This window comes from Chanos chanos, chromosome 4, assembly GCF_902362185.1.
Source record: "Chanos chanos chromosome 4, fChaCha1.1, whole genome shotgun sequence".
NCBI classification, from domain to species: Eukaryota; Metazoa; Chordata; class Actinopteri; order Gonorynchiformes; family Chanidae; genus Chanos; species Chanos chanos.
Window position 1 is genome coordinate 13605526 of NC_044498.1, and position 9884 is coordinate 13615409.

General features: G+C 38.8%; 1 protein-coding gene across 1 annotated transcript; it reads right to left on the bottom strand.

Moving 5' to 3' along the window:
• Nucleotides 1–1923: 1923 nt before the first annotated feature.
• Nucleotides 1924–5030, bottom strand: pcdh20 (protocadherin 20). The gene is made up of 2 exons (XM_030772086.1): nucleotides 4980–5030; nucleotides 1924–4518 (listed from the first exon to the last, which is right to left on the bottom strand). Exons 1-2 carry the CDS (start codon nucleotides 5028–5030, stop codon nucleotides 1924–1926), a joined length of 2646 nt encoding a protein of 881 aa, XP_030627946.1.
• Between the last annotated feature and the right edge of the window lie 4854 nt (nucleotides 5031–9884).

Below are 9884 nucleotides of genomic sequence, written 5' to 3' on the forward strand. Positions count from 1 at the left end.
AACATTAGCCACAAACAGGAAGAAGTGTGTGTTCAACTTCACCAGGTTGAGGAGGATGTTGTGTAAGAGAAATATTTAACAATGAAAGTTGTTAATCAATCCAAATTAGGTACAGCTGAGGGAAAATAAGCCACCTCACTGAGCTAACACCAAAACAAAAGACAAGGGAAGCCCCACTCAGGCTTAAACAAAACAGCAGTCAAATGGCTGAAGTTATCAAATTATTTCAAACACTCAGTAGCTACCAGTGATCCAAATATGTAGCATTTTCAATTATATTACTGAGAGTTTAACATATGTGGGTGGTTTTATGTGGTGCATAAATAGCAGATAATGATTTTTTTTTTTATTGATAAACCTATAGCATTAACCAAACTCATTTCATTTCAATCCTAATTTGACAACACTAAATTGGTGGTTGTTTTTTCTCTTGCTGTTGTTGCTGTTATAACATGCACTTCAGTTAGAAGATACCAATCACAATGAGTAACTTTTCTTTTCTTTCTTTTTTTTTGTAGACTGCGTGACTTGGACAACAGGGTTAGTGTATCAGTCATCTCTATTCATTGAAACAGTTTATCACTAAGACAAAGTTTTTAACAAAAGGACATGAAAGGAAAGCAGATCCCAACATGAAAGCAAAGCAGATTGTTTTGACTTTTGAAAATGCAATAAATGTAAAAAAAAAAAACATACTCTCTGCCAGGAACACTCTTCAACATGAAAAAGAAACGATGATCAGATAAGACTGATGGCCCTTTCTTGTGTTGTGGGTAAAATAATTAATGGCGTAGGGTGAGAAAAGCACAGGAACGAGAGAGTCATTCATACAACTGTCTAACTCTGTGTACTTTCCAGTTAGGTGATGTCAAATCTGTCGTATCATGATACACGTTATTTCACTCAGTGTAACGCCCTGTCGATCGGAATCATCAAAGAAGCTCAAGATCATAAGAAAATAAAGCACTTTTAATTGTCTTCTATTCTTTGTTTACATAATAACAGGAACATTAAGTTTAAAAATGCTACGGTTTTGAGGATGTGAGTGGTGGTGAGGTCTCACAAACAGACAAAAAAACCAAAAGTCTTGGCCAAGTGGAAATGGAGAAGATGGGAGTGCACACACTAATGCGTGAGACAGCAAGTGCATGTGAGAGCAAAAGAATGATTCCACAATAGCTTCGAACCACAAGGTCATTGCACACCAGCCTAGTATTACAAATATATGCAAACACAGTTTCCTATCAAATACCTACATCCACAAATGCGAGAAAAATGTCCAATAATTTGTTAAGCCTTGGAGCAACACCTGAGTAATCATTGCAATATTTCATGGATAAGTCACATCATTGTACAAGAGATTTTTATCTTTACATTTGATACAGTAAGTCCTTGATTCCATTAGACTGCAGTTACATGGGGAAAATTATTTTCAAACAGCCAGTGAGAACATATGGAGACAACATCTATTGATCCAGTAATCATATATTAAAGATAATAATTTATACACAAAAAAAATGCCAATTAGTTTAACTGATTTTTGAACAGCTAAAAGAATGTCCAATGAGGAGGCACACTGCACTGTCAAGATAATTAACCCAGGGCATAATGAAAATAGTCTAAGCCATTGTGATATAATACAACATTAATTATTTGGCCAAGAATTTCAATGTGGATCTGTTCAGGAAAATTAGACATAGGTTTGTGACAACTCCTTTCTCTTTTATTAAAATATTTTGCAATTAAGTTACAAAATGCAACACGTACAAAATATACATAATTATGTGTAATATAATGCTATTATATTATGCATATCAGAGTTCACCATTATGTCCCTAGTAGAACAGGATCTAGTTTCATTGCATGCAGCTTTGTAAACAGTTTTGTTGGGCAGTAAACAGGTAAAGTCTCTGCAGGCAGATATCATAAATTTGAAATCTCCTGGGCCTTTTTATCTGCTGCCAGTAGGTCACAGTTAATTTCCCCTGAAGTCTCAGGCTCTGATCTCTTCTTTTTATGCTTTTTTAACTTACAGCATATGTATGTGCTCAATGAGACCACCACCAGAAGCAGTCCCAGGCAAATGACTGACAGAGTGATCAGTACCAACTGGCAGGGGAAAAGCTCTTTCTCCTTGGTAATCTTCTCTGGTTTTAATATTGTAGGTTCATTTTCTATGTTTTCTCGAGTGAGCAAGCTCTGAATATAACTTTCGTTGCTCACAGTCTCATTGACAAACAGGTTAACCAGTACTGTAGAATGGAGCGGTTCAGGTTGACCGTGGTCACTGACTTTGACCAGCAGACTGTAGAGACCCCTGTTGCTAAGTGCTTTCCTCAATGTAATGTTCCCCGTGTCCGGATCAATATCAAACGAGCCTGGCTCACCTCCTTTCCGTTTGATGATGCTATAAGCAATGACTGCATTCATGCCAGTGTCACGATCCACAGCATATACCTCCGTAATGGATGTTCCTGGGAGTGTATTGGGCAGTACCAACATGTAAGACTGGTTGGACTGAGGGAAAAGTACAATAGGTGGGTTGTCATTGACATCTAGGAGAAGCACAGTGACCATGGTGATGCTGGAGAGGGCAGGCTCGCCCCCATCCACAGCTTCGACCCATAGGTAATATGTCCCCTGCTGTTCCCTGTCCAGGGGGGTCTTGGCTCGTAGTGCCCCACGTCCTGTGTCAATCATGAAAATATCACTGCCGTTAATGATAGACAATGCCACCCAACCATTTTCCCCAGCATCTGCATCTGTGACAGACAACACACCAATCTCTCCAAAGCCTGGAAAGTTCTCTGGAACAAAGAAAGTGAAGTCCTTGTTGATAAAGCGTGGACTGTTGTCATTTCGATCTTGTACAGTAACGGTTACCGTGGCAATGGACTCCTTCCTCGGCAAGCCGCGATCCACTGCCCGCACCATGAAACGGTATGTCTCCTTTTCCTCACGGTCAAGGGAAGTGGACACAGTCAATACTCCAGTTATCTGGTCCAAGTGGAAGATAGAGGGGGCATCAGATCCAATAAGGTACAACACCTCACCTCTGCTGCCGCTGTCTTTGTCTGTGGCTTGCAGCTTGGTCAAGAATGTATTTGGAGGATTGTTCTCTTCCACCGTGATGTCAATCACTGCCTGTTTAAACACTGGCGCATTATCGTTCATATCAACTACCTGTACCTTCACCAGTGTCTTTATGACGAGACCATGAGAGTTCTTGACCACTACAGTCAATTCATACTCCTGCTGTTGTTCGTAATCAAGCATTTCAGTGGTCTCCAGCAGATATTCATTTTTAAAGTTTTTATAGGGGGACAACCTGAATGGACCAGTCCCTTCTAGCAGACACTCCACTTTTTGCCTTGGGTCTGCGTTCTTCACTGTGAAAAATGCAACTGGTGACAACGGTGGTTCAGATTCACTTAATGAGATTACACCATCTTTCTCCGAAGCAATGAAGCGTGGTATGATGGTGGGTGGGCTTGAGAGCACCTTGATGACATGGACATTGACCATCACCACTTCAGGGATACAGCCCACCCCATTGGCTAGCACAATCAACTTGTAGAACTTTGAGGTGTTGATGTCTATCTTTCCTGCAAGCTTGATGACACCTGTGACTTTATCCAAGTGAAACAGGCTCCGGGTTTCCCTGCTGATCCGTTCACTGTAGGTGTACATGATTAGAGCATTATCGCCCAGGTCTGGGTCAAAGGCATGGACACGCGCCAGCTGGGATCCTCTGGAGGCATTCCCGATAAGAGTGACATTCACTTGTGACTCTGTAAATTTGGGGCAGTTGTCATTGACATCTGTGATAATGATTCTGAGACTAGCTGTGCCTACACGAGGAGGTGAACCCCCATCCTCTGCTTTAATGTCAGTCACATACTCTGCCCGAGTTTCTCTATCTAAAGACTCAGTCACAATAAGGAAGGGTGTAAGTTCACCTCCCTCGTTCTCTTCAACATCCAGTGTGAACACTCCATAATCATTGTCTAGCCAGTATGTCTGTACCCCATAAATCCCCAAGTCAGGATCCATTGCCGACTGTTCCACTGCAAACCTTGCATTCACTGGTGCGTTTTCCGGCACTAGAATCTGGATCTCGTCCGAGGGGAAACGGGGATCGTTGTCATTGACGTCCTCAATGAGGATTTTCACCTTAACAAGTTCAAAGTACTGCTGAGGCAGAATAAGCATGTCCAGAAAAATGGCACAGCCTTTAGCGTCAGCAGAATCAGCACACAGAGTCTCTCTGTCAATCTCCTGAGCAGATGTGTACAGCTCCCCTGTGGTATTATTTAGGTTCACATACTGATTACTGAATTTCTTTAGGTCCAGACTAAATGATCGAGGGGGATCAACAGAGAAATCCAACTTTAGGTCAGCACCAATAGCTCCTATAAGTGTCCCCTTAGGCAATCCCTCTTTTATTTTATAGATGAGATGGCTGAAATTCGAAGAACAGAGGAGAGGGCTGGTATACAGCAAGAGAATGCACAAACCCTGAAATAAACAATAGCAAAAGATAAAATTAATAAATATAACCAAAATAGCCTCACCAGAGAAATGAAACATTTTACGTTAGTAGTCACGTGTTATTTATGTGAAAAGCAAAGTAACGTCATTGCGAAATGACGCATTTGGTGACACTTTTTTATTAACGCACTCTTACTCGTGTTCCTTCTCTAGTCTAGTATTAAAGTTTATACACTGTGACTACTTTTCAGCACACTTACATGTAGTTATTCTATTATCATTATTATTACTATTATTATTATTATTATTAATATTATTAGTAGTAGTATTATTAATAATAATAATAATAATAATAATAATAATAATAATAAAGCTTTTTTTCCTCTCGTGAGCTTTCAGCTCAGCTTCAGCTGAGCACTACCCGGCGTATGAGTAGTTTTGCTGAAAGCCGTATTCAGCTCTAAGTAAGTTAAATAACAGATGCTCACCCAAATCTTTCCACTGGTGATATGGCAGGCGCCACAGGTTTTGCTGAACATGTTTCCCGTTCAAAAACAGATCCGGGGGCCGAATTTCATCAAAGCCGGGGACGCATTCTGCACACCGGTAGATGAGGAGCTCCAACTCTCACTTTGCCTCATTTACTTCTGAGCAACACAAATCATTCATTCCCGTTACGGCGGCAGAGACGCCACAGCATATTAATCAGCCCTCGAAGTTAGCCAATGAGCATTGAATCCTCTTGGCCGTTCAAATTTCTCACTCGTCTACGCAGGAAGAAAACCTTGTGAATCCAGTTTGGCTATTTCTGTTCACAGAAGCTCCTAGTGTGGTGCAAATGTCACTGATGAAAAGAAATATATTTGTAGAATAAGGGAGTCTCAGACAAATTAATAATCGGAATCACCATCACCATCTTTTCCGAGCTCAAAGAAGCGCAATCTTGACGCACCTCTCCGTACCAAACTACCGTTAGTATTACTATTTGTTTCTCGTTTTCAGCAAGTGTCAGCAAGCTTGGAATGATGTTTTTTCTGTCTGTTGTCAATCATTTCACAGAAGATTGAAAGAATGTTTCTTTGTTGGCAACATTGCAGGCATTCTAAAAATGCCCATGTGTCGCACCGTGCTCTCTCCCTCTCTCTCTCTCTCTGTCTCTCTCTCTCTCTCTCTCACACCACACACATATACATAAATACATATGTTGCAACAGAGAAAATTCAGAGAAAGTCACAATCTGACATTCTTAAGCTTTTGTACTATTAAATGTTGGTTCCTTAAGAAAAAAGAACATAAAATTAACCATGCCTTTCTGCTGCTAACAATAAAAGCGTTCTTTATCTGTAACAAAATATCACAACAGTGGATATTTTACTTTTAAAGACATTTTGAGGTTTCATGATTACACAAAGCTGTGTATTTATGTACCTGGTTGTCAGTGTCACAGTGAGTCAGTAAACAACTTAAAATGTGATGAATTGTAATTGTAACATGATATGAGTATAATGGATGAAGCCCACCCACAGCCCACCCCCCCAAAAAATACAGAGTAGAATTCACACTGTTGTTAACTGAAATTATGCCTTCACTTAGAGAGGTGGCTTCAGTTAGAGAGAGGTGGCTTCAGTTAGAGAGGTGGCCTCAATTCAAGTATTTCAAAAGTATGAATGAGTCACACTCTCGCTGACGAACATTTCATGTTGCTTAGGTGCATCTTAGGCAGTTTTTAATGGCGACAGAGAAAACAGTCATGAGACATGTTTAGACAAATCCATCACGCTACTGGCTACAAATCTGCTTTCACAAAACTTTGCATGTTAAGCGGTAGCAGTAAAACAGCTACTACTATATAAATCGTTGGCAGTCTACTCCTATCTGCCAAGCCACTGAAAAAAAAAAAAAAAAAAAAAATCAGGAATCAAGCAATTCAAATGTGTGTTGCTGTGATTGTGACCATATGAAAAAACACATACACCCTGCAAGAGATGACAGTGAAGAGGTGAAACTGGTTACTTTCAAAGTTTTTTCTCTTCATCCAAACCAGAGTTCTTTTGTCAAGGACAAGTCTCAAACGCAACTAGTTGAATGTACTACATTCTGAGAGGATTATATTGCATGCCTCAGATGTCTGAGAAAGATACATCACACATGGCAGAACGCTTCCATGCAGTGTCTTTACGGATTGTCTTATAACACCTTACAGATAATGAGCCACGGGGAGGTGCACATGAGAGTGAGTCAGCAAGTTTTCCACAAAAGAGCATTACTTTTGAATTCTAGGAGGATCTTTAAGAAGTGGTTTAACTGGTTTTTTTTTTATGTCCATTATACACTTTCTTTGCTTTAGTGTATGGTGTTGAACCTATGTCAACACTTTTAAAATGGAGAAGTAATAGGATGTAGTAACAGGATATAGAAGTCTAAACAGTACATTTATATGAACCACTACATTTAATGAGTTTAAACCACTATTCTGCACCAGCAGCTGGCAAGACTCAAACTACAGAACGTGGAGATAAGCCAACATAAAACCTGAGAGTAAAAAGCAGAGGAAGATGTGCTGAATTCGTGACTGTTGCTTAAACAGGGGATTTAAATGATCTTTTCGGTCATCCTATAGTAGGATATAGAGAGGGAAGGGGGAAGAGGGAAGGGGGAAGAGGGAAGGGGAAAAGGTGGGGGTGGGGGGGTTATCTCACAAATGGTGATGCTGATGTTATCTTACAAATAAGTAGATCATTATAGAACAAATGAACCATCTGAGTTTAATCCAGTGTTAATGTGCACCAAATTCCTCCATTTACTCTTCCGCCTAAACGTATCTGTGTAAAGTGTAGGAAGATCCATAATTATGTTTTATACACTACATGCCTTTACTCCTAAATGAATTTCTCATGTAAAATACCGGTGGAAAACATTCTGTACTGAATCAGAAAACTGGAAATATGCGTACACATATTACAAAGTAATCGAGGAAAGAAGGAGTTCTGAAGGCCAGGATTTGCACATTTTAATTGGAGCAGGTGCTCCGTAGTCATATTTATTTAGGAAATGAGAAAGAGCAGAAAAAAAATGTCTGACAGATTTTTTTATTTTATTGACTTCAGAAAGCGTGGCTGCAGAAACTTATTTAAGGGTGGCTTTGGGACATTGCGTTACAACTGCAAACTAATTGAAGGGGTTTACTCCAAATAATGAGGACTGCATTAATCTCACTCCAGATTTCTGTCCAGATGTCATGAAACTTTGAGCAGTGGTTTTAATTAAAGAGCTGCTAAGCTAAGCTAAGTTAATAGCTGGACATGGTGGTTTAAAAAAAAAAAAACCCTTAAAGCTGTGTATGAAGATTCCCATGGAAGCCAAAAAGGAAGGGGTGATAGAGAAAAAAGACTAGTGAGAATATGAGACTTCCTTTTTCCTTATGTTATATTTGATTAGTACAAAAAGAAGAGTAACTAAGAAGAACTTAAAAATACTTCTGCTCAACAAATATATCCTGATGTTGATAGAGACAAATTCGGTTTATTAAATTTCAATGTTTATAGAATTCCAGTTAAAAGTTGTTAAAAAAAAACACATTATTACATACAATTACATTTATTTAAACTTATACTATGCAGGAGAAAGAGCATAGAACCCCTTTGTGAACATATCTTATCCAGTGTCTACATTGCATACCAATGTAATAACTGCACATCACATTTGCTGATAGTGGTTGTAAGTTAATTAGCATGGATTAGTTGACTCAAGTCTATCAGAGCTAGATTTAGTCAAGGATGTGAAGATATAAAAGGGTCTAAGGCTAGTTTCGAATCTGTGGCTTACGTTGAAAAGATTGCTTATACAGCTTTGGAACAGTCATCAGCTGCACCTGTTCTCTCTACCCAACCTGTTTCCATGGAGAGAGGAACAAGTAGTCTCTACAACTAATCTTCCTTTTGTCTCAGAGACGCATAGATCATTTAAAGCATTCGAACAAAAACAGACAGGAACAATCTGATGCCAGACACGTATGTAGAAAAAGCTGCTCAAAAATTTTTCTGAAATACAAAGACCATTGAAATTGTTCTTGGTTTGGTCGACTGACTTCAGCTCAGTTTCTACAGTCTTGTGAAGCTATGGAAAGTTTGTTTAAATGAAACATTTCTTATCAAAATGATTCTGAGTATGCAAATATGTCTGTGAGTGTGGTTTGAGAGACTACCAGCAACACATATGGAGCTGCCAGGAGAGGTGTGGACTGGAATGTTTTGTGTACTCTTTGTGGGGTGACTAATACATGATAACAGGAATGCAGGAAGTTTGACAAACCTGTACTTGTTAAGAGATTTACATAAAAGTGGTTGTAAAATTGTGTAATGTTTCTTTTAGGGCTAAAATTCATTTAAGTTCCCGTGTACTTGTGAAAACCTTGTCAAAACCTTGACTCGGCGTGAAACAACTGGTGTCACCCTCATGCTGTACAGTGTGGAGTAATTGCAGTGCTTTGATTATTCTGCCACCTACTGGTAAAGAATGGAGCTGAAAATCACCAGCAGTCTAGTGACTCATTGTGAAATTAAAAAAAAAAAAAATTAATTGTCTGAGAGTGTTGCATATGCTACACTGAAAACTATATGTTGTCCTTTTTTTTAGGCACATTGAACAGTCTATGAGAAAGAGGGAGCAGACAGAGGGGGTAAAATAAGTGTAAAGAAAAAGTTGTTGTCATCACTTACTAGGAAAACATATTTTTGTTTGTTTGCTTGCGGCATACAAAACAGAGGTTACATGATTGGTTATGACTGGTTTGTATTCTGTCTGTCTAAGACATCACTTTAGATAAAAGCAACTGCAAAAAGAATAAATGTAATGTAATATAAATGTAATATGAGACTGGTGACAGATACCTCAAATGCTTTTTTTTAAAGCCAAAGCAACATTACAATGCAAAGTAAAAGTCAAACATCGGCTGACTTATGACATGAGAGATGTTATACAACATTTTCTTTAATGTTTAATAAACTTGCTCTTCCTACAGATTTCATTTATTCAAACAGACATCATTCACTCATACAATTAAAATATAATTTCATTTAAAATATTACGCTCACATTGGAATGTCAGAATAAATTCATGCATTTTTGCTTCCGATCTCATCCACTTTGACAAAGTTAAATATCTGGACAGGTAACAAAATACTAAAGATATTCATTACAGATAAAGTCAATAATATCAGCACATACTAAAGACAGATGCTGTCACGGCATTGGCTACAAATGATGCATCTCATGAAAGACTCTGCAGACACTGGTAATAACTCACATTAGCATATATCATGTTGACAGCATGGTTTTCACAGCAGGCTAATGCCTTTATTCCACGAGCCTGCTGATTGTCAGATTTACCCCTGC